The 26,474-nt window shown below is 37.9% G+C and overlaps 1 protein-coding gene across 4 annotated transcripts in view; it reads right to left on the bottom strand.

The window, feature by feature from the left end:
- melk (maternal embryonic leucine zipper kinase) overlaps positions 1–26,474 on the bottom strand; it is a 93,775-nt gene that overhangs the window by 51,757 nt on the left and 15,544 nt on the right. For 2 of the 4 annotated variants that reach the window (XM_073023995.1, XM_073023979.1), the window contains exons 3-9: positions 15,937–16,022; positions 15,629–15,745; positions 10,105–10,248; positions 4,349–4,417; positions 3,698–3,790; positions 1,726–1,824; positions 182–250 (exon numbers count right to left, since the gene is read on the bottom strand). In XM_073023995.1, the coding sequence (XP_072880096.1) occupies positions 182–250; positions 1,726–1,824; positions 3,698–3,790; positions 4,349–4,417; positions 10,105–10,248; positions 15,629–15,745; positions 15,937–16,022 (677 nt within the window). Of the gene's footprint in view, positions 1–181; positions 251–1,725; positions 1,825–3,697; positions 3,791–4,348; positions 4,418–10,104; positions 10,249–10,347; positions 10,443–15,628; positions 15,746–15,936; positions 16,023–26,474 lie in introns of those variants that run through there. The other 2 variants (XM_073023986.1, XM_073024004.1) reach the window with 2 other exon arrangements.

Here is a 26,474-nt window from a genome sequence, read left to right as displayed (position 1 = left end):
TAAAATATACAGTGTTGAGTAATTTAAAAGTGCCCACTGCTAATCCTATCAAGACATACATGTACCGGTAATTAAACACATAATAAATATAACACCTTAGAGGAAATTAAATTGCACACTTTTCAAGTTTCTTAAAACACTTCAAAACAGATTTCAAGAAGTTCATGCAATAGAATTCTACCTGCAACATTTGATTCAAAATCAGTACACTTGCAGGCGAGAGCCATTTGGGTATGTTATATTTTCCCCTCTGCAAAAAAAAAGTAAGTTGAAATGTTTGTTTTAAGTATGTTCAATATTCCTCAAACAACCAAAGGTTCAATATGCCAAAAGGAATAAGTTATCCAGCTGAAGGCACAATGGTAAAAATCTTTTCTGTTGTGTGCTTTAAAGGAATCAGATGATAATAAATCTGAGATAAGAAGCTACAGTGCAAAAACTTGATTCATATACATTAAAAGTTCAAGAAATTAAAGGATTGAAAGAGTGAAGGCATGATTAAACTGGTAAACTGCAAATCAATAATATTGAAGCTGTTGGGTATTAGATAAAGCCTAAAAAAATTAAGGATTAAGAATGGAAAGAATATGACATTTGTACTGCATGCTTATTCATTGAGATATATTTGTTCCTACACAAAAACAAATAGTTTTGCATACAGTACAAACAAGACTAATTTCCTGTGTTTGTATTTTTGGATTCATTCAATTTTAAACTGATTCTCAATTCTAAAAGGAAGTTATCAATTAAAATCCAAATCTTCTTAGAAGTGTTATGCATTTTCAATTAACATTCTAAAAACATCTTAAAGAACAAAATCTTATGCAATTCCCTGCACTTCACCTTCATTATACAATTTCTTGCAAGGATAAAGTGCCTATTAGTTGCTTACACCTTATTCTTGAACATCCTTTATCAGAGTTAACAACTTTCTTGGTAGGTTATCTCTGGGATTGAGAGTGACCTGATCCCCCTCTGAATTTGTGCACCTCAGTGATAGTGAGGCCAAATATGGGAAACCCCATTACCTGATAGAGCAGGCAGATTATTATTTAGAAATGCAGCACAAAGAGCCCATGCCACCCGATTACACTTATGTGACCAATTAACTACTAACCCATACAGCTTTGGAACATGGGAGGGAACTGGAGCACCTGGAGGAAATCCGTACAGTCACAGGAAGAATGTTTGAACTTCTTACAGCCAACAATGGAGTTGAATCTGGGTCACTGTAATTGCATTACATTAACTGCTATGCTATCCTGACACACCAGATGAGTAGTTTATGGAGTTTCCTTATGTAGGAAATACAGGGCTTCAATGAACTCTTAAACAGACTCTAGGTTCTCAATATGGGCAGGGAAGATTGAGTTAGTGAGGATGTTGCAGTTTCTTACCCCCCACCACCCCCCTCCCTTCTTAGGAGCTTTTAAGCACATTCTTGAATTGTTCCCTTTATCTATTGGATAATTTCTCAATCACTTGCGTTCATACAACTTTTTTTTAGTTATGAAATTGTGTGGATTATAGAACAGATCTTTAATTTGCACAAATTGTGCAAGTTACTCCAAATTCTACTATAATTCTGTTCTGTCATTTACAGAAGATCAATTGACATGTTATTGAGCAGCCCAAAAGATCTAGTTTATTGCACTGGCTAGAATAAAGAGAAGGCAGGGATGTGCTTATGCAAAATGTACAAATAATTCAAGATAAATAACTTACCATTATTTTTCTGTATAGAGTTACCATATTATCATCATCAAATGGGAGAAATCCACAAAGAAGTGCATACAAGAGGATCCCCATGCTCCAGATATCTGCCTGATTTTATTTTAAATTGAAAAAGGGAAATTATTGAGAGCATCTTCTTCATCTTAAACTTTCAGACATCATAACTGTGACACAGGTACAGTAATCATAATATCGTGTAACACCATCATTTACTAGCTTCATTCAAATAAGAAAACTACATCAGATCATTTGAACATTCATTTTTCAAATCAATTTCCCTCAATACTACTGAGGAACATGTGACATGCTTAACAAAAGAGCCCAGACTTCACTTTTACCATTCCAGATATCATATTAAAATCTCAAATAATAAGGTTTTGGGCCAAAGTGTTGACTATTTATTCCCTTCCACAGATGCTGCCTGACTTGCTGAGTTCCTCCAGCACTTTGTGTATGTTTACCAATATTTATTTGCTTTGAACAACTTAAATGTGGTTATTAATTCACCTACCTAGTGCAAACCCTCACATTATGCTCCATTTGGTACTTTGCTGTCCATTTGCTTAATCTATAGTTTATTGCACCTTCCTCAAACCTAACTTTTCTAGCTGACTTGGTATCATTAACTAACTTAGTTATATTAATGACTTATATGAAGGAAATGTTAAGTGTGAATAGCTAAGTGCCCAGGATTAATTTTGTAGCATCAATGAATAGGTGTTTGCCATCCTGAAAGTAGCTAGTTTATCCCTGCATCAATATTAAAAAATAATTTTAATTCTAACAAGCTAATAAAGCTAATATATTGCCCTACCAAATGGCTTTTGAAAATCCATAAATCCACTTGTTATTTTTCCTTCATGAAATTACATCATCCTTGCCACACCTAATAATAATGATTTTTTAAAAATGCATCTTCTTTCTAGATCTCACAAGCTAGAGGGTGAAAGAGAACCTGAGAAAATAGAAGATTCTGAGGAATCTTGACAAGGTGGGTGTGGATAGGATGTTTCCACTTGAGACAGAATCTAGAACTGGGGCGGGATCATAAAAATAAAGTGCTTGCAATTTAGGATACAGAGGTGGTTTTTGTTTTGAATAGCATGAGACTTTGTAACTCTCTTCCTCGGAGGGTGATGGAAGAAACAGCTTTCAATATTTTAAAGAGAGAGCAAGATAGATTGTTAATAAAGAAGCAGGTGAAACATGGAATAAGAATTGAAGAATCGTTAGATCAGCCATGACCTTATTGAATGGCAGAGCATCCCCAAGGGACAGAATAACCTCATCTTAAATTTGTATTATTGTGTGACTATAGATGAAACATTAAGAGGTCCAAAGATTTTTTTTAAAAACTTCTTCTCACTTCCATGTGAAACAAGGAGACACCGTTTAAGGATTAGAAGGCAATCATTTAAAACTAAGATATGCAGGTTTTTCTCGTAGTGGTTGACAAATCTGAAATATCCTAACCATTGTGGTTGTGAAGACTTATTTTAAAAAAGTACGACAAATTTTTGAAAATGAGGGTTAGAGGGCTATGGGGACTGGCACTTGAGAAAAAGCTTTGGGCAGATCAGATTATAATCACGTACATTGCGGGAAGGTTTGAGGAGATGAGTGAATTGTTGCTGCTTCTATTTTCTCGTGTTCTTAAATAAGAGTATTTTTACTTTGCTACCTTGCATATCATTGGAAAACAAAGATGTTTTTGGAAGAAATGACAGAAAGCAGGACTTAAAACAAATTAAAAATTATCATTCATTGACTGGAAGATTTTACACTACATTGAACTTCTGCCATGACTGAGCATCCAATAGAGATTCCTGGGAGAGAATGGAATACATCAAAGAATGCACTAAAGGAGCAAAAGGATAACCAGTATGAGGAAAGACTGGAATAAAATACTATCTAAAATTATAGTATTTAAATAAAAAATACACTAATAAAATGCATAACTTACCTCAGAACCAATATAAGCTTTGCCTTGAATGAGTTCAGGAGCTGCATAGGCAGGGCTACCACAGCAAGTTGTTAACTGGTAATTCAAACCACCCTACAGCAAAGAGAATCTGTAAGTTAATGTCTGCATTTGCCCCAACAATACATATTCTTCAAATCTTCATATAATTCAATACACATTCCCTTAATTTTATTCACTATTGATACTTTACTCCCCGATGTGGATTCTTTATAGTACAGCAAAACAAGGAGGTAAGCAATATAAAAACAAAATAATGGAAAGTCTCAGCAGGGCATGTGGTATCTGTGTAAAGTGAAAATGCTAATTGGCTTCAGATGATGGATCCTTCATTACACATAGGTAAGAAAATTAATCTGGGTACCAGGAACACATTGATGAAACCAAGAGAATTTCTCCCATAGTGTGAACATATATGGCAGGCAGGCAGAAAATGCTATAGTTGTGTAATTTGTTGAAGTGCCTTTGATATTCTGAGACACTTTCAGCAGGTCAACTGTGCACAGAGAAGCAAAGAAAAAGGGATAGTAGGTAAAAAAAAATAGTTCTTATATTGACAGGAAGAAATACGTCAGCTGCCTTGGAAAAATAAATGAAGAATAAATGTTTGGAACTATAAAAGATTCTACATACCTTGGGCTTTGCACACAGGCCAAAATCAATCAGTTTCAAATTATGATCTTCATCAATTAGTAGATTTTCCTATGTTCAAGAATACTAGATAATGTCACAAATACAGAAATTGAAATGTTTATCTTACATCTAGGATTAGCTTTTAGAATCAGAAAACTCTGCTCATCTAAAACATGTAAAGTAGAATGCTTCGTTACAGCTACATGTTCTACTGTTGCAAATCTCTGTCCCATCAAATTGATTTTAAGTTATTGCATTTTGCTAAAATGACCTTCACATAGGTACCACATGTTGTTCTAGAAATGTTCTGCTTTCATATTCCTATTTCAGAGTGGCAAAGTCAAGGTGTCAAAAGAGAAAAAAAGAGGCACCCATAATATAACTGTTGACAAGCAGTCTGCTGGCAATCCATTTGAGTTTTCCGTCCAGAAAACAATTCCAGATCAATAGTCTTTAAGTGGTTTAGGAATTCAACTTAAATAGTTATTCTTGACTACCCTCATTACTTAAATATTTGCAAAAACTTTTAAGAGACATCACCTACATTGTTCATGCCTTGGCAAAATCCTACTTCTTCCAAAGTCAAAATTACCCAAATGATAACCAGGGTCCTAACATACACAAAAAATAAGCACTGTGAGTTTGACAATATTACGAGAGTTCTATTGCTTGTGAGTGAAGCAAAATATACTAGTTTTGGTGTCCCTAGTTTAAAGAGGCAGAATAGCAGCTAGGCTCTGCATTCCTGTCAACTTTACAATCTTAATAGAAAATAGAACTAATCCAATTTATGTCCAATCACACAAATCTATTTCCTATTGCAGAATTACAATGTAGTCATTATAACATGCTCATCCACCCTTTTTGTACCATTGGGAAACTTTGAATCTTTCAGGTCATTACTGTAAATAATAAAGAACCGAGGGCCAATTGGGCTACATCCAGCCTGTAAATGGCAAACTTGTTTCCACTATTTTCAATCTGACAATCTGTTTTCAATACAAGCTAAAACACTTTTTCCAATACCTTGGGCTCTTAACTTATGCAAAAGCCTCTTGTGACACATCGTTAAATGCCTTTTGGAAATATAGATACATCACACCTGCAGGTTCCCCTTTAACAACTTTCCCTGTCACAACCTTGTTGCTTTCTTCTCAGAACCACTTTTTAAAAAAACAATTATTTACCATTTTTTTTCTGATTCATAATTTGTTGAAAATTAAAGATAGTCTTTTATGTTGGTTTAAGAACATACTATTGCAGAAAATTAGCAAATACATTGTAAAGAAAGTCCACTGCTTTTCAGTTTGGAGTTCTGTTTTCTCCAATATTTTAAAATCTCCAGTTATTGCAGGTACTGTATATTTGCAGACTTAATCTTTGTGTATCCCAACGCTTAATCAATAGAAACATAGACCACATCACCTTTCCTCATCACTTTATGCCCCACTTGCAGCCTGAATTTGCTGCCAAATTCTTGAAATTCTTTTCTCTTCTACATTTTTGCCTACAAAAAAAAATTTATATGGCCTGCTCACATCTGTTGGCATCTCCTTCCAACAAATTAATTGCATCTCATTGTTTGACTTGCATACCTTTTCAAAAAGTTTTGTAACTTGGATCATTTGTAACCTAGCTATATTGTGTCTGTAGCTAGTTTTAGCACTATGTACTTCAAAAACACTTACAAGAAATGAAACAAACTATATAAAAATGATATCTTAACAAAAGATCGCTTTCTGCTTTTTGCCTGAAGTTTTTCAAACATGTGAATTGCACAGTAATTGTAATTTATTGAGATACAGCAGGGAATAGAGCCATTCAGCTCTTTGATCCGTGCCACCCAGCAATCCCTCAATTTAATCCTAGTTTAAACATGGAACGATTTACAATGACCAATTAACCTACCAACTGGTACATCTTTGGACTGTAGGAGGAAACCAGAGCACCTGGAGGAAACCCACACAGAGAACATGCAAACTTCTTACAGGAACCAGCAGGAGTTGAACCTGGGGTGTTGATACGGTAAAGCCTTGTGCTAATCACTACGCTACTGTGCATCATTTGTTCTAACTCTAAAGTTATTTGTTTATCTTAGATTAGCAGAGCTGGGACTTTTCTCTTTGGAGCGTAGAAGAATGAGAGGGGACTTAATAGAGGCCTACAAGATTATGAGAGGCATAGATAGGGTGGATAGTCAGTACCAGTTTCCCAGGGCACCAATAGCAAACACCAGAGGGCATATGTACAAAATTAAGGGAGGGAAGTTTAGGGGAGACAATAGGGGTTTTTTGTTCTTTCTTTCTTTCTTTTTTTTAAATAAACACAGAGGGTTGTGAGTGCCTGGAATGACTTGCCAGGGATGGTGGTGGAGGCTAAAACATTAGAGGTACTTAAGAGCCTCTTGGACAGGCACATGGATGAAAGAAAAATAGAGGGTTATGGGGTAGTGTGGGTTTAGTACTTTCTTTAAGGATTATATGGGTCGGCACAACATGGAGGGCTGAAGGGCCTGTACTGTTCTGTAATGTTCCATGGTTCTATCTTTGTTTGACTAATGTAACACCTGTGTAGCACCAGTCTTATCGTGTGTGACTAGTCGTTGCACTCTTTAGAGAAAATCAAATTACACTTGGTACTAATAGGCCATCAGGAGAATTCAGGTATCAGAAGGAGGCAGTGAATAGAAACCACACATTTCTGGAAATAAGGTTTTGTTTATAAGGAAAAAACAATACGTACAAAATATCTACATGTGCAAGAACAATTCAAAATTCAAACATTCTGTTCACTGACACCTTACTGCCCTATTGTCCTGTTTATTATTTATTGTAATGCCTGCACTGTTTTGTGCACTTTATGCAATCCTGGGTAGGTCTGTAGTCTAGTGTAGTTTTTTTACATAGTTCAGTCTAGTTTTTGTACTGTGTCATGTAACACCATGGTCCTGAAAAAACGTTGTCTCATTTTTACTAGTAGTTATGGTTGAAATGACAATAAAAGTGACTTGACGACATTCCAAATCTTAGATATCAACAAAAGCCAAATAACTGTTTAGTTAGCATCAGTGATGTTCATTAGAATAACCTTTGTTACTCCAATTTCTCGAACTAATTGGATCTAGTGTTATTCCGTATTTAAAAGTTTACAGACTAAACTTCCCTTTTTACTTTTCCCTAGTTAGTTAGAAAACCAAATATAATCCCTATTCTCAAGTATTATAGTTAACTTCAGTTTCAGTTCCAGGCAGTATATCTACAAGTTTAAATTCAATTTCAAAAATTCTATATATACAGTTTAACTCCTTTCACAAATGCTCCAACATCACAACTGTTAAATAAAGTAAATCTCATTCAGTAACTTATCAAAGTCTGTACAAAAATAATCAGTTTTTGCAGAAAATCAAATTCAGATTCTTCAAATGAAAATATCTTATACATCCAACCGTATTAAATCTTCTGCGTCATTACACATTTCCTTCCCGCGCTGGTTCTTATCTGGGTGGCTGGCCATCTTGGTTCGTTGGATGAAATAGTTGATCATCCACAGCAAGTCAATTCACAAACTTGTACAAAACTTGACCAAATGCCTTGGTATGATTTTGCAGAACTAATTCACAACTACACTGTAGGGATTTTGGACACTGGTCTCTGCCGATATTGTCTCGTTAAAGCTGCTGCGTTTTATAGCTGTAGCTTCAATAAATCATTTATTGCTATTATCTCTCCTCCAGGGATTTCATCCTGAGGATTTCAAGTTAGTAGGGTAAAGATACTCACTACTAATTCCACTCTTAACAGATCATGTCTTCAGCTTCTAATCAATGCTGCATTTCTCTCCTTGTCCTTCCTGTGTCCAGCCCGCCCCCTCCCTCGCATAGTGTTTTTATTTTTTAAAAAAAAATAAAAGTAAACCTCATTTTCATCCTTCTGCAGGTAGAACTTTCTAACATTACAATTTTGGGCTCAATTAACCTGGGTCACACTAAGTTCCATGAAGAGTCTACTGACAAATAGTTCAGTTATTTCTCCGCATCACACAACCCTATTTAACCTTTTAGCAATCTATCTTAATCAGGTCAGGCTTGTTGATGCAGCTGCAATTCCTTCCTGTCCCAATTCTGCAGGAAATACTTCATGAGAGAATCATTCCACCCCATCTCCCTCCCTCCTGCAAAATCCTTTAGCTGTTACATTTCCTGTTCAGTTTGCCTAGTGCCAGCTTGCAAAGTTTGGTTAATAAGCCCAGCAACTTAATTTATTTAAGAATTCCAATTCTAGACATTTCCACACTAGGACCATCTTTTCCTTCCAAATACTGTTGCTCCTAACAACAACTGGATCTTTTCCCTTGTTGCAAGCACAGTTAAATCTCTTATCCTAAAATGTAGGGAACAACATTGCTGTAACCGTCAATTGTGTCTGCAAAGGATGTTTCCCAAGGAATGTCAATGATCAAGGTGAATGAATACACATCATCATATTGCAACGTGAATGGACAAACTATAATCGTCATTTTCACCACTTTAAAAAGAGGCCAGAAAGGAATAGTAGAAAAGTCATTTTTAAAATGATTACTGTTCGTAAACTAAATGATTTGGTTTAAACCTTGAGCCTAAATTTCCCCTGCTCTTTCTTAAATTCACTATCAAATTCTATTATATTGAAGTATGTATTGTTGAGATTTACACTGGTCAGTTAATTTACTACAGAGATGTCCATTTTAATACTGAAAGTATATTCTAAAAGGTATTTTAAACATTAGCATGAAAACTCTATGTGTATCCGACCTGAAAATGAGGATGAAAGGTGATGAAAAAATAATCATGCCACAGTGTATTCAAGTTAATATGACACTCAACCTTTCAGGAATTAACAAGGACAGCAGTTAAACTATTAGGATGATTATCCAGAGCCAACTGAGAAACATGTTCAAGTATCACCACGACAGTTAGAGAATTTACATTTTAGTTAATTAAATAAGATAAAATTGAAAGTGACCATGAAATGACTTGATCCTATAAGGTAATTAGTTTTACATAAATCACAAAATTCAATAAAATAAAGCCATAAGGCAACTCAAGGATTTTAGTGGATCAAGACAATGGTAAACATGGCATCATGTTCTCAAAGTGAATTAGTGTCTAATGTCACCAATATGCCTCTATTCAGTAGTGTGCAATTTCTTTCAATGTGCTTGTGTGCACCTGAGTAAATAATCATTAAAGAAATAATCATTGTGGAGCTGGAGCAGTAACCCATTAGCCTGAGTTCCAATCCTACCATGCTGAAAAAATGATATCAGAAATTCTAATTTTGTTGTAAAAACAGAAAATGCTAGAAATTCTCAACACGTCAAGTCTGTTGGCAAAGCCGTCCTGTTCCACAGTACCCCTTCAGTCTTCTATATTGGTGTTTCAGATATTGCTCTCTCTACAGATGCTACCTGACCTGCTGAGTATTAATAGAACTTTAGTGTTTACTTCACTTTCTCAATGTCTGCAGTTTTTTGCTTTCTGATTATTACAAAAACTGTCTGATTGTTGCATAAACACAACCTTCATCTTACACCTTCAGTCAGGTGAATCATATTTAGCCATGTACAATTCTCCTTTCACAGTACATAGTTGACCTTCTGTCCATTAGTACTTCTAAACACAACTGCCAGCATTGCAGCTTTCCTTATAAGAAACTTGATATATTAACTTCAATCAATTTGATTATTGGTGATTTATAAGGTAACTTATAAATACGTACCGGTTTAAGATCTCGATGAGCATAGCCCTGGCTGTGAACATAAGCTACAGCCGATACAATCTGTCGGAAAAAAATTCGAGCTTCCTCTTCTGATAAACGGTCTTTTGCAATAATGTAGTCGAACAATTCTCCACCAGGGCAGTACTGGAATAAAGTGAAAGAATGTTGAGCACAAAGATTATGTTTTTAAAAGTATGCAATTATTAGTGCTCTCGAAGCATGATTTTGCAGCTTGATTCTTACAAATGTCTGTGGCAAGGTCATCTGATGAGTAGTGATCATTCCAGATCACCAGATTAATGCCATCAGGATGATGCAATTCCCTCCAACATGCTCCTATGAGCAATCAGAGAATAGGATTAGATTTCCAGCTTATTACCAAAGCCTTTCTGACCATTTGTGATTGGCTCTGCCCCAAACAGTCTTGATTGCAGTGAAGAAACACTCATAGTTCACTTGTAACTGGTGAGGTCAAATGGCTCAGAGAATAATGGGGAAAAAAATAATCTAGCAGAGCAGGACTCTTGAGATCAGGCCTATGATAGCCTAGGATCAGGTCTGGACACTTGGGACAAAGGATGGGACAGTCAGGTAAACAGAAAGCATGAGTGTGCCTCCATTCAATAGTCCAAATGCATCAGCTCATCTGATTGCCAGTGTCATTACCTAGCCTTTGATGCATGGATCAGGAAATTCTACAGGTCTGAGAAGCTATAGGAGGGTTCAGCATTACATCAGAAAGCAGCTGGATTTGCAGGTGTCTGTTAAGAAAGTAATCAACTATATGCACTTGCCATTTGCCCATCTCCTAGTGAGAAACCTGTTAAATTCAAGCGGTTACAAATGTAACTGCCAGCAGGCTATTATAACATGTGCTCTGTGATAAACTGGACTTGCCTCAGGCAAAGGAATAATTTACATTTCAGCAATATCTTTAATAGAGAAGGTACTTCACAGGGAATGTTATCGAACAAAACTTGACAAGCCAATTAAAGTGATATTATGACACATAAAAGAGATAAAAGAGCTTTTTGTAAGAGTGGTTAAGGTTCATAAAAATTTAAAAAGGTGTTTAAGAGGTGAGGGCAGCTGAAGAAACATACATCAATGCTGAGTGATTAAAATCAGGAATAAACAAAGCCAGAATCAGAAGAATGCATAAGTTGGAGATAACAGTAAAAAGAATGAAGTTATGTCAGAACTTGAAAGCACAAATGAAAATTATTAAAAATTTACAGTTTCAAGATGGAAGCCAAATTTCAGTCATTTAGCCTTGTGTTATGATGAAAAAAGTGTGACATGGGATACATGTTATTCCTTACAATAATAACAAAGAATATTTTGAGGAAGCCAGGCTGTCAATTTATTAAACTGATCTACAGCAAATGAAGTGATATTTGTTATGGTTTCAGCTATACATAGGCATTGTTAAGCAATAACATAGGCATTGAATATCAATTTTGAAAAAAGAGCAACCTCTACAGGGAATCCTGTCTGTATCTTCAACCAGGGTGGAGTATCTTCAATGGGATATGAGGTTAAAAACTGATTCATGCAACATATTCCTTACTATCTGCTTCCATTGAATTCAGTGCAATCAAATTTCAAATATAGAGGACTCTACATTCTACAGTTTCAGATATTTAATGGATTTGATTAAAGAATAAATTCTAGCCAGTCAAAACTTTAAAGGCACAAGTTAACTAATTTAAATTCAATGTTAAATCTCATTCAGAAAGTGAGACATTAAGCATCACAGGCAAAGACAAGGAAAATGATTTGCGATAATTAAAATCTGAAGGAATGGTAAATTACCAAGTTTGGTTCAAAACCTGCACTATAGCTTCACTGGTGGTGCCAAACTAAACTGCGCCACTCTTCTGATCAGGCTTCAGCAGAAATGCATCCCTTGCATAAACTCACCTATCCCAACAATCTGAATACACTTGAATACTTTGAATTGTTTTCTACTAAATATATTAGTACAATTTTCATCCCAAAATTAATTTTGGCAGAACAGATACACATAGGAAATTGGAAATGCAAACTAGGGTTTAGTTAAGAGAATTAGGAAGTCAATAAACAAGGACATGCTAGGAAAAGATGAGGGAACTGTATTTTTTCCACTTTTTTTTGTTTGTAACCAGCATGAATAATTTCACTGACCACATCTCTACTACAATCTACAGACTCACTTTTAAGGACTTTTTTTACAACACACATTTTCAGTTTTAAAAAAAATATAACGTCCGTCTTTCTTTGCATATTACTTGTTTGTCAGTCTTTGTTTATGCAAGGTTTTTCATATATTCTATTGTATTTATGTTTCCTGGAAATGTCTGCAAGAAAATGAGTCTCCAAGTAGTATATGTTAATGTGTATGCAACTTGATAGTAAATTTCATTTGAACTTCAAAGCAAATGTTTATTCCCCATTCATCTAGGAAAGGAATGGAACTCAAATCACATCAATTTTTCAACATTTTCATCAATAAATCTAACTTAAAGCAGAGATTTGAGTTGAAACTACATGCATGCAGTTTCAGTTACTTTAGTTCAGTGGTTCCCAACCTTTTCTATGCCCCACACCCCTAGGAAATGTTTGATTAATGTTCGCACCCCCTACAAAAGTAATATCACATTTGAAGATGAAGAAGTCTAATTTCTAATTTTTGAACCACAATACTGCGGGTGAACAAATTGAACTTAAAAAAATAAGCTTTTAATTCAGTGCATAAAATGCAAATATAAACTGAGCAATTAGATTCTAATTTAGTCGGAAAAAATTGTAAACAGTAAAATCAATCCCAATTGTGAACATAAAATTCAATGACTTCTTTGCTCCTGCTTCTCAATCATGATTTTGTCAAAACGTGGAACTTTCTTGCTGACTACAATCCGCAGGTCTGCCTGTTGATTCAGGCGATTCCTAGATTTTGTCTTGACTGACAAAAGAGAACTGAATCCAGATTCACATAAGTATGTTGTTGCAAATGGAGTGAGGACACGGAGTGCTTTTCCACCAAGTCTTGGGAACATATCCAGTGCTGCACACCAAAACTCCTCCAAAGTCTTGCTTTCAAATTGCATTTCAAGAGCTCGATTTGTCCACAAATCAATAAGATCTTCCTTCAGCTCTTCATCATCTGACATTTTCTCCAAGTTGTAGGAATATGGATTCATGATCCATTCTTCTGAAATCTTCAGGTCTCCAGCAGCAAAATATCCATCAAACGATTCTGACACCATTTCCAAATGAGCCACAATTTCTTCACGCACAGTAGGAGTTATGGATCCAGCATCATAAACCATCTCTTCTAGTGAAGGAAAATTTGAGAGACTGTCTCTTTCCATCCTTCGACGCCAAAGACGTAACTTTTCTTTGAAGGCATTCAACTTTTCACAAGCCTTCAATATGTTTATCCCTTTTCCTTGAAAAGAAACACTCAGGTCATTCATACGAGTGAAAATGTCAGCTAAGTAAGCCAGAACTTGGGCAAATTCCTGTGATTCCATTGCCCCAACCAGATCACATTCACGCTCCTTCAGAAAAACTTTGATTTCTTCCCGCAGTTCAAAGAAGTGGGTTAAAGCTTGTCCTCATGACAACCAACGGACAAAGTGTGGAAAAGCAAAACTGAATGCTCACTTCTCAGATCCTCACGAAATGATTTGAAGATGCGATGGTCCAAAGCACGCCCCCTGATCTAGTTGATGATCTTCACACAAGTATCAATGACTTTCTTCAAATTTGGAGGCAATGTTTTTGATGCCAAAGCATGCCAATGAAGAAAACAATGGATAATTTGCAAGTCTGGAATCTCCTTTTTCATCAACGCAGAAAAGCCAGATTTATTTCCAAGCATTGCAGGTGCCCCATCAGTGCACACAGAACCAATGACTTTGATATCTAAACCACGTTTGGCAAAGACGTCTTTCACCAGCTGCATCACATCCTTTGCAGTTGTGTTTGTTTTCAGATCTTTACAAAACAGGAAATCTTCCTTCACAGCACCATCATTGACATACCTCACTAATATGATGAGTTGACTACAACTGGAGACATCAGCTGACTCATCCAACTGAATAGAGATTTTAAGAGGACTAGCTCTGACATCTGAGATGACTTGGTCCAAAATATCTTCACTCTAATCACTGATTCGGTTGTGAATGACATTATTTGATAGGGGCCCCTGTTCAAATTTTTTTCTTGCTTCTTTGCCCAGGATAATTGTTGCCATTTTCAGTGCACATGGCTTGATGAGATCTTTCGCAATTGTATGGGGCTTCTTGGATTTGGCCACTTTATATGCCACTTGGTATGAAGCAAGAAGTAGTGGTTTTTCAACAGAAACAAAACCTAATTTTGGAAGTTCCTTGTGAATCAAAACGAGCTCTTTTGATTTTCAATGACCCAACATCATGTCTTTCAACATCAGCTCCACCATGCTTGTTCTTGAAGTGCTCTTGAAGCTTGGATGGCTTCAGATTTGAGTTGGAAAACACAACACTATGAAGAATGCACTGGGTTTTTTGCAAGCCATTATTTCCTGTTGTGCAAGTGAAACCAAAGTACACATAGTCATCATTCCATTTCCTTCTTTTTGACATGATGAAGGGTTAATGAAGGGAAAAATATGAGCTAATATGAGAACAACTATCTAAGTCAGGGATGACCACTTTACTCAACCAGACACGCCTATAGCAAAGTATCACGAGAAATACGCTTTCGAATATTATATTACGATATTATCTGCGGTTAAGCCAAGATAAATCGTCAGGTGGAAATGCTACGGGGACGCAACGTGAATTATTAGGCTACTCTCTATTGAATTTACACACCTATTTCCAATGATTACTGGAGATATGAACTCCCATCACACGATTCAAAATCCTCGGTGCTAACCATGATACCTCCTCAACTAACATAATTCAAAATTATCAATGATTCAAGAAAAAAACCTTTTAAGAGAAAAAAAACCTTTAAAATTCAAAAACTTCTTTAATGCATTGAGACAAATACGAATGAATGACTTCAGCTGCTTTTTCATCAAAATGCGGCTTTTTAAAATTTTATAATTGAATAATTTACCTACTGTCTGTGGGTTTGGTTTTAACGCGAAGTCTTAACTTGATGGTTGATTCGGGATATATAAAGATTTTGGCATTATGAGAGGATTTTTAACTCTGAAATGTAACCTTCTAGCTAACAATGATGAGACTCCTTGACTCTAAGGTGTAACTTCCCAGGTAACACTGATGAGAATCCTCAATGCTGACTCGGGCAGTGGGAGACTGGAGTGAGTTTACGTCTCTCTCGACTCGGGCAGCGAGAGACTGGAGTGTGCTTGGTACAAACGTTACTACCACTTCTCAAGGCACATTGGTAGCTGGCTGAGTGATGACTCGTGACTCGTCATTCTGGGACACAAGCCACTCTTTGTCGCACCCCCTGAAATTCCATCTCGCACCCCGAGGGTGCGGGCACCCCAGGTTGGGAACCCCTACTTTAGGTAGATGGTTACCTCCATAATGATGAAGATCTTATGTGCAGTCTCAATAACATGATACAAACGACAAATGTGTTGGTGACTCAAATTCTTCATCGCTTCAATTTCTGTTTGAACACGAGGCAGGTCTTCCTATCAATCAAGGGAACACACAATTAATTGACTTATCTTGAATCCAGCCTAACTCTTTTAAGATAAAAATGAAAAAAAAATTCTAAGTAAAATAAGTACATAGTGTTAATTGATTCAAAATTTTGGAACAATGAATATCAAGCTTTCTGGCTTTAACCACAATATGTTTGATCAACCTTCTACAAACTTACCCCAAGTGATTCTTTGTCCATTATCTTTACAGCAACCTTTTCCCTTGTCAGTTTGTGAGAAGCCAGCTTTACTTTAGCAAAACCTCCTGGAGTACAAAAAAAGTCTATAAGATTTACTTGATATTTCTCCAAGACAAGAAAGAATTACATTGGGGTGTCCTCCACAAAACAGTAGTTTTAGGAAAACTGGATCATCGCACACTTTTCAGTTGAAAGATTTATTTTCTGAATCTCCTACATTGTAGCACATGGTTGAATTTGAAATACCATACCCTCCAGTTTAGAAGCTAAATGTGGGGAAAGAGAAAGCCAGGGTGGGGGGAAAATCACTTCACAGTGTTAAAAGGGGAGAACATAGAACAGTACAGCACAGTACAGGCCCTTCGGCCCACAATGTTGTGCTGACCCTCAAACCCTGCCTCCCATATAACCCCCTACCTTAAATTCCTCCATATACCTGTCTAGTAGTCTCTTAAACTTCACTAATGTATCTGCCTCCATCACTGACTCAGGCAGTGCATTCCACACACCAACCACTCTCTGAGTGAAAAACCTTCCTCTAATATCCCCCTTGAACATCTCTCCCCTTACCTAAAGCCATGTCCTCTTGTACTGAGCAGTGGTGCGCTGGGGAAGAGGCGCTGGCTGTCCACTCTGTCTATTCCTCTTAATATCTTGCATACCTCTATCATGTCTCCTCTCATCCTCCTTCTCTCCAGAGTAAAGCCCTAGCTCCCTTAATCTCTGATCATAATCCATACTCTCTAAACCAGGCAGCATCCTGGTAAATCTCCTCTGTACCCTTTCCAATGCTTCCACATCCTTCCTATACTGAGGCGACCAGAACTGGACACAGTACTCCAAATGTGGCCTAACTAGAGTTTTATAGAGCTGCATCATTACATCGCGTCTCTTAAACTCTATCCCTCGATTTATGAAAGCTAACACCCCATAAGCTTTCTTAACTACCCTATCTACCTGTGAGGCAACTTTCAGGGATCTGTGGACATGTACCCCCAGATCCCTCTGCTCCTCCACACTACCAAGTATGCTGTACTCTGCCTTGGAGTTCGTCCTTCCAAAGTGTACCACCTCACACTTCTCCGGGTTGAACTCCATCTGCCACTTCTCAGCCCACTTCAGCATCCTATCAATGTCTCTCTGCAATCTTTGACAATCCTCTACACTATCTACAACACCACCAACCTTTGTGTCGTCTGCAAACTTGCCAACCCACCCTTCGAACCCCACATCCAGGTCGTTAATAAAAATCACAAAAAGTAGAGGTCCCAGAACAGATCCTTGTGGGACACCACTAGTCACAACCCTCCAATCTGAATGTACTCCCTCCACCACGACCCTCTGCCTTCTACAGGCAAGCCAATTCTGAATCCACCTGGCCAAACTTCCCTGGATCCCATGCCTTCTGACTTTCTGAATAAGCCTACCATGTGGAACCTTGTCAAATGCCTTACTAAAATCCATGTAGATCACATCCACTGTACTACCCTCATCTATATGCCTGGTCACCTCCTCAAAGAACTCTATCAGGCTTGTTAGGCACAATCTGCCCTTCACAAAACCATGCTGACTGTCCCTGATCAGACCATGATTCTCTAAATGCTCATAGATCCTATCTCTAAGAATCTTTTCCAACAGCTTTCCCACCACAGACATAAGGCTCACTGGTCTATAATTACCTGGACTATCCCTACTACCTTTTTTGAACAAGGGGACAACATTCGCTTCCCTCCAATCCTCCAGTACCATTCCCGTGGACAACGAGGACATAAAGATCCTAGCCAGAGGTTCAGCAATCTCTTCCCTTGCCTCGTGGAGCAGCCTGGGGAATATTCCATCAGGCCCCAGGGACTTATCCGTCCTAATGTATTTTAACAACTCCAACACCTCCTCTCCCTTAATATCAACATGCTCCAGAACATCAACCTCACTCACATTGTCCTCACCGTCATCAAGTTCCCTCTCAGTGGTGAACACCGAAGAGAAGTATTCATTGAGGACCTCGCTCACTTCCACAGCCTCCAGGCACATCTTTCCACTTTTATCTCTAATCAGTCCTACCTTCACTCCTGTCATCCTTTTGTTCACATAATTGAAGAATGCCTTGGGGCTTTCCTTTACCCTACTCGCCAAGGCCTTCTCATGCCCCCTTCTTGCTCTTCTCAGCCCCTTCTTAAGCTCCTTTCTTGCTACCCTATATTCCTCAATAGACCCATCTGATCCTTGCCTCCTAAACCTCAGTATGCTGTCTTCTTCCGCCTGACTAGATTTTCCACTTCACTTGTCACCCATGGTTCCTTCACCCTACCATTCTTTATCTTCCTCATCGGGACAGATTTATCCCTAACATCCTGCAAGAGATCCTTAAACATCGACCACATGTCTATAGTACACTTCCCTGCAAAAACATCATCCCAATTCACACCCGCAAGTTCTAGCCTTATAGCCTCATAATTTTCCCTTCCCCAATTAAAAATTTTCCTGTCCTCTCTGATTCTATCTTTTTCCATGATAACGCTAAAGGTCAGGGAGCGGTGATCACTGTCCCTCAGATGCTCACCCACTGACAGATCTGTGACCTGACCCAGTTCGTTACCTAATACTAGATCTAGTATGGCATTCCCTCTAGTCGGCCTGTCAACATACTGTGACAGGAATCCATCCTGGACACACTTAACAAACTCTGCCCCATTTAAACCCTTGGAACTAATCAAGTGCCAATCAATATTAGGGAAGTTAAAGTCACCCATGATAACAACCCTGTTATTTTTGCAGCTTTCCAAAATCTGCCTCCCAATCTGCTCCTTGGTATCTCTGCTGCTACCAGGGGGCCTATAGAATACCCCCAGTAGAGTAACTGCTCCCTTCCTGTTCCTGACTTCCACCCATACTAACTCAAAAGGGGATCCTGCTACATTACCCACCTTTTCTGCAGCTGTAATAGTATCCCTGACCAGTAATGCCACCCCTCCTCTCCTTCCCCCCCCATCCCTTTTAAATCACATTGCCTCAGCATGGTTACAATTGTTTGGTTGTTATATGCCATGTAATATGACGTGGGCAACCATGGTCTTTCCATGGCCATGATTGCTCTTGGCAAATTTTTCTACAGAAGTAGTTTGCCATTGCCTTCTTCTGAGCAGTGTCTTTACAAGATGAGTGACCCCAGCCATTATCAATACTCTTCAGAAATTGTTTGCCTGGTGCCAGTAGTCACATAATCAAAACTTGTGATATGCATCAGCTGCTCATACGACCATCCATCATCTGCTCCCATGGCTTCATGTGACCCTGATTGGGGATGGCTAAGCAGGTGCTGCACCTTACCCAAGGGTGACCTCCAAGCTAGCGGAGGGAAGGAGCGCCTTACACCTTCTTTGGTAGAGGAGTATCTCCACCCTGCTACCCATATGGTTACAATAATTGAACCACAGAACCCATATAATCCTTTAAAAAATTGTGCTAAACCCACACTACCCCATAACCCTCTATTTTTCTTTCATCCATGTGCCTGTAGAAACAATTTGTATATGTTGCTCTCATTTGGAGAGGAAAGATGAAATCTTGATAGTTCAAGAAGCAGAGAATGGGCTGGAAAGTAAAGGTAAGTTAGAGTAAGGGTGCTATCTTCAAGAATTAGAACCATAGAACATTACAGCACAGAAACAGGCCTTTTGGCCCTTCTTTGCTGTGCCGAACCATTTTTCTCCTTAGTCCCACCGACCCACACCTGGACCATATCCCTCCATACCCCTCTCATCCATGTATCTGTCCAAGTTTTTCTTAAATGTTAAAACTGAGCCTTCACTTACCACTTCATCTGGCAACTCATTCCACACTCCCACCACTCTCTGTGTGAAAAAGCCCCCCCAATGTTCCCTTTAAACTTTTCCCCCTTCACCCTTAACTCATGTCCTCTGGTTTATTTCTCCCCTAGCCTCGGTGGAAAAAGCCTGCTTGCACTCACTCTATGAATACCCATCATAATTTTATATACCTTTAGCTTGCATAATTTCTGTTTACATGTATAAATTATGAATTTCTAACAATGTTTTCTTTTCTATACTGTGCAAAGATTACTCATAAACCTGGATTAACTGTTTCATTGTATATCAAAAATTGAATGTTGCCTTACAGTGAAAGCATCCATTTCAGCATTTTTTTTAAAAAAATTGATGAACAGCACAGGTTCCCTCACTAGCTGCTATAATCAAGATACTGCAAATAAAGTAGTGTTGGGGTCAATCTTTGTAGAATTCCTTAATCTCAGCTGAACAATAATGAAGCTATTTCCATCTTTATTATTTCCTTTTTCCGAAACTGGAAGAAAGCAAGGAGAAGGAAAGAGTCCAATTAAATCATCAGAAATCTACACACATGACTGAATTACACAATGTAGAATTATCAACCTGGAATTGTAGATTTGACACAGTATATGAAGAAGCCATTTTGCACACTGAGTCAATGTCAATGAGCTAAGCTTAATTCAAAGAGAATGGCTAAACATCAAACTAGTAGAATGGTGCAGGCCAAAAAAAGAAATGACCATCTAAACATCAATGAAAAATTGCCTAGGAAGAAGGGTCAGTGTCGGATCTGCTCATTTTCGAGTTATATGTTAATGACTTGGATGACAGAATCAATGGCTTTGTGGACAAGTTTGTGGATAATACAAAGATAGGTGATGGGCCAAGTAGTGTTGAGGAAGCAAGGAGCCTGCAGAAAGACTAAAGGACAATGGGCGAAAAATAGGAATAAGAACAGGAGAATGGGCAAAGTAGTGACAAATGGCAGTAGCAGAGGGAAGTGTACAGTCATGCACTTTGGTAGAAGGAATAAAGGAACAGACTATTTTCTAAATGGGGAGAAAATTCAGAAATCAGAGGTACAAAGGGACTTGGAGTCCCAATACAGGATTCTCTAAGGTTAGCTTGTAAGTTGAGTTGGTTGTAAAAAAAAAGGTTAATGCAATGTTTGCATTAATTTCAAGAGGACCAAAATATAAAAGCAAGGATGTATTGCTAAGGCTTTATAAGGCATTAGTCAGATTGCATTTCAAGTATTGTGAACAATTTTGGGCCACATATCTAAGAAAGAATGTGTTGGCGTTGGAGAGGGCCCAGAGGAATGATAGGTATGAGGAGCTCTGTGCTTGTACTCACGGGAGTTTAGAAGACTACATTGGGATCTCATTGAAACCTACCAACTATTGAAAAGCCTAAACAGAGTAGATATGCAAAGGATGTTTCCAATAGTGGAAGAGTCTAGAATCTGAGGGAACAGCCTTAAATAGATGCGTGTCCCTTTAGAAATGAGGAGAAGGAATTCCTTCAGCTAAAGTGTGCTGAAAATTCTTTGGAATTCCTTGTCACAGACGCTGGAAATGTTTTAAAACTACATTACCAGGGGCCCTAAAAATAAGTGCAAATGCAAAATTAATAATTATGACATCTACAAGTAGTCATCTTCTAAAATCTGCTCAAGATTATACATATGGATGAAAACAGCCAAATTAGTAGATTTCAATTTTTTTTGTAGTTTGGTAAAGACACTTTTCAAAATCCTGGCAATTTTACAAGGATCGTGGCCAATTCACTTCCAGTGGCAATAATTCACACCTATAACTGTGAATACATTAATAAAAACACTTTAGGAAGTTTGGATATCACTGACAACGTCAACATTTGTACCCAGTCACCCTCATGATCGGCAATTTTCCCCAGGTCTGCTGTTTATGCATTGTTTGAAAAATGTGTGGGCTGCCAGTGGTCAAGGAAGTGAACCTTTAGGGAAGGAGAATGAATACAATGTATCCTTGCCAGTATCAAATTTCTTTAGAATTAACGATTACACTCATGCTTGTAAAGTGAAAGGCACATGGTTGAAGATAGTCACTGGTTGTTACTTTTATGCCATAAATGTTGCTTGCCCATACCCAAATATTGTTCCATTCTTCTTGCATGCTGATCCAGACAGCATCATTATTTGAAGAGTTTCTTATGCAACTGAACCCCGTACATTTGGCAGTAAACATCTCCAACCCAACTTCTTCCCTACGAAGTAGCTGAAGGTGGTTGCGCTGCACTGAGAATCCTTCAGCAATGTCCAGAGCTAAAAGGATCAACTTCTAACAACAATCATCTTACATTTGCTAAGTTTAGCTCAAGCCATAGGGAAGAGTTATCCATTGACTCCAATACCAAGTAGATCAACACTTAATAGACAAAATACTTGAAACTATTATTTGAGTTCCACTATTCTTATTTAAACATTGCATCCTGTTTTGGAAACTCGGCTGGAAAACTTTACTCAAAATGGCCATGGGAGGGAGCTGAATTAACAGGGTTCAAACATCACTTACTTTTCTGGCGATTTTGTATATTCTGGAAATGCCTAGTGTTTACAGAGTGGGTAGACAACAAACATTAGAAAATAATTCTTTTCTTCCCTCCCCTCAAACCACAGAAAAGCCTGTTCAAAGAGACAGCAATCATTTTCAAGTACAGAAAAATATAGTCACATCTCTTCGACCCTCACCAAGTTATAGTCAATACATCTGGATGGAATGGCAACTGTTCTACCCACAAACACCAAAAACTGCAAAGTGTTATGGACACAGCTCAGCACATCATGGAAACCAGCCTCTCCTCCATAGATTCTGTGTACACTTCTTGCTGCCTTGGTAAACAGCTAACAAAGACATCACCAACCCCAGCCATTGTCCCCTCTCCTTCTATTGGGAAGTTACAAAAGCCTGGAAGTGTGTACCACCAGGCTCAAGGAATCTTCAATCCCACTGTTATGACTATTGAACAGTCCTCCAGTATAATAAAATGGACTATTGCCCTCACAATCTACCTCGTTATGACCTTACTCCTTATTGTCTACTTGCACTTTCTCCAACGGTAACACCTTATTCAGCAATGTTACTGCTTTCCTTTGTACGTTCTCAATGAAGTATTGTAATCAATTGATTTGTATGAAAGAAAAGCAAAACAAGTTACTTCACTGCACCTTGTACATGGAACAATAATAAGCCAATCTCTCAATATTTGCTTTTCCAAGAGATTATACCACAGGACTGTATATTTTACATATTTTTAAAAACTTATTATTTTACTTAGTCTTTTGATCTTAATTGTGTTTTGGAACTTTGTGACTTATACTTTAGAGTTCAATCAAGTGATCTAGCACTCTGCTCTCCCCAAGAGGATTCCATGAGAGGACCATAAGCACAAGTTGTACCGATCTGGAGACCGGAGATGGGGCATGGGGCCATAATCAACTCCATTTCTCAGCAAATGGAGCATTGAGGAAGACTGAAAACATTGAGGCGAATACAGAGGAGGCTGGGTCAGTGGTTGCTCTTCATGGGTCAGGCCAGAGGTTGGCAGTCGCTCCCCACAGAAAGACTGAAATTCCAAGACATGTGATCATTGGTGTAGAATGTAGGTTATATTGGTCTCCTTCAGTTTTTCTGTTCTCTTTCTTTCTGCTGATTGGCAGGTGGCAATATGTTACTTTTTGTGGGTGACAGAGGGGTTGGGAATTTGAGATTTGAGGTCTGATGATCTTGTTAGTATTTTTTCATGTGAGCATGATGTGATTGTCACTGATTTTTTTGCGTGGGAGAGGCTTATGGGTTAGGGGTTTGATGTATTAGCTGCCATGTCTAGGTGGGTAATCTGTTATTTTTTGTGTGAAGGAGGGGTTGATGGGTTTGGGGTTTACAAGTTCTGTTTCTTTTTCGTGTGGGGGGGGGGAGGGGGGGTTGATATATTTTCTTTCAAATGACCTCCATGGTTTTTCTGTATTTCATGGCTATCTGGAGATGACAAATCTCAGTTGTATTCTGCGTACATACTTTGATAATAAAATGAACCTTTGAATATCCACAGGGGCTTTTTAACCATCTCACTGAAAAGCTGGAGGCTACAAAGTTGTTGTAAATGTAAAATCAATCCCATATGGATGAAAGAAAATGCAAGGGCGGATGGAAAACGCCGCAGAGGTTCTAATCTAGAAGTATGCCATTACAGGCTCTTCATGCCACATTTAGTCTCCACATGAGCACAGGTACAAAGGTGAACTCCAGTAAAAGGAAAATAGTACCAGAAGTAGAAATTTGATAAACAAGCACTAAGTCCAAAACATTACTTCAGGCACAAAAAAGGGAAAATCTGCAGATGCTGGAAATCCAAACCCACACAGAATGCTGGAGGGACTCAGCAGGCCAGGCAGTATCTATGGAGAAAAGTACAGTCGACGTTTCGGGCCGAATCCCTTCGACCTTTCAGGTGGCGAGTTCTAGACTCCCATCAATCATTGTGAAAATAAACTTCCTCTCAAACCTGATCCATTTCTTCCATTAATTAATTACTTCAGGCAAGTCACTTTGGGCAGTCACATGATCTCAGAAATGAGTGACATAGAAGGAAGCCATTCAGCCCATCATTTTCAGGCTATTCAAAATCAACTTTATAATGATCTTGTTTTCTATTTCTTGGTCAAGAGTGCTTCACTTTATGACTTGCCCTGTATTTCAGATATTGCTTAAATGTAGTGCTAGCTTTTGCTTCCACCATCCCTTTCTGGCCATGAGTTCCGGACTCCCATCAATCATTGCAAAAATGATCTTTCTCTCAACCCTGATCTATTTCTTCCATTAATTAACTTAAATCTATGCTTCCAGTTATTGACTTCTCTGCCAAGGGAAATAAATCATCTTTACTCAGTCTAGGCCTCTTCTTTTTATGAAACACAAGTTAAATTTTCTCAGTCAACTTTGCTCCACAAGATACAATTCCACATTAACCACTCCATGTAACTACATTTTACTAGCCTGATACAACTTTGTAAATGTCACATGCACATTCTCTAGTGCTATTAAATCTTTCTTGTTGTGTGGTGGTCTGAACAGTACACGGTACTGCTTTCTGTGGATTCCAGCATTCCACTGTGCAAGCTTCTTAATATGCTACTATTTGCCTTTCTCAAAAGCATTACCTCACACTTCTCTAGATTGCATTCCTTTATAATCCTGAAGGATCTTGGCCTAAAACATCAACTATTTGTTCATTTCCATAGATGCTGCATGACCTACTGAGTTCCTCCAGTATTTTGTACATTGCTTTGGATTCCTTTTGCCACTTTTGTGGCTATCCAGCCTGTGTATTTCCAAAACTGAATATTCCTCCTCCTAAATATCAATGTCTATTTTTCCCCATTTTTCCAAAGTCTGATATAAAGAATTTAGTAAAATTTCTTTTTTCACTAAAATTCATTAAAAATGCCTCCATGCTAAAGTTGATGCTTATCTCAACAGGACCTTCTCCCTTCTATAGAAAACCTTAGCACATTCCTTACTTTTCCTTGCCAATATACTTTCTGTACATCCACTTTAACTTTCTAATTCCTGTTTAAATTTCCCTCTGTACTTACCCAGCATGTCACTGAGCCCACTCATCGACTTCTAAATACACTTGATTTAGTAATGACAGGATTAAATATTATTAATGTCTCTGTCTGAAACCACTATCTCTAATCATTTGTGTACTTTTAGATGCCCTCCTGCCTGAAACCAATACCCCAAAATAAATTAGAGTTTAAAAACAGGTCTTGAAGCTGCAATGCAAATTAAATTCTCTGAGTTCACAAATCACCGTCTGTGAAAGAGAGTGCCATACCTCCATGCAGGGAAACTGTGAGAACATTCTTCCAATGTTTTGCTTATATATTTCCAATTTTCTGATAAAAGTGGAGACTGCACTATTTGCCTGGATTAAATTGAAATTCTCAGCCTGCAGTTTCATATTTAGAATGTTCATCTTGTCATACAGATTGGCTAGGTATGTCACATCGCCATGTAGAAGTTTAACCTTGCTTCCCAACCTCTTGTTGACTTTGAGCAAAATTTCAACCAGTGTTAAAAAAAAATGTTAAGCAGCAGCCTTTTGACAGCCAACACACTTGTGTGAAGAAGCAAGCATTCAAACTCTTCATCGTTATCTTGGCAAAACTGGTGAAATATTCTGCTATTTAATGGGTGAGCTTTAACTTTGTTGATGGCAGCTATTACAAAAGTCATGCTTGGAAAAAAAAGGTGCTGGCTGAGGTTTTTGGCTGCTAGGTGTCGATGATGAATTACACAATGGATTGCAAACAGACTTGGAATTTCTTTTTTCATAAATGCCACTAAACCAGCATGGCAACCTGTCATATTTGGTATTTCATCTGTTGCACAAGAAATCATGTTCCTAATTGGAATACTTTTATCCTCAATATACATTTTGAGCTCATCATAGATTTATTCTACATTGATATGTTTTTATGTTTATACAAAAGAGAATCTCCATTTTTGTAAACTGTACATGTCATTAGCAATGCCTCGTTGTATCGCATAGTTGACTCATCCAGTTGTACACCAAATTCTGTTTATTGTAGCTCTGTGCATAGATGATACTTAATGTCTTCACTCATTTCATCAATAAAACAAGCTACAGAATTATTACTCAGAG

Source organism: Hemitrygon akajei, chromosome 2 (assembly GCF_048418815.1).
Source record: "Hemitrygon akajei chromosome 2, sHemAka1.3, whole genome shotgun sequence".
Lineage (NCBI taxonomy): Eukaryota > Metazoa > Chordata > Chondrichthyes > Myliobatiformes > Dasyatidae > Hemitrygon > Hemitrygon akajei.
This window is presented reverse-complemented; position numbering and strand designations above follow the sequence as displayed.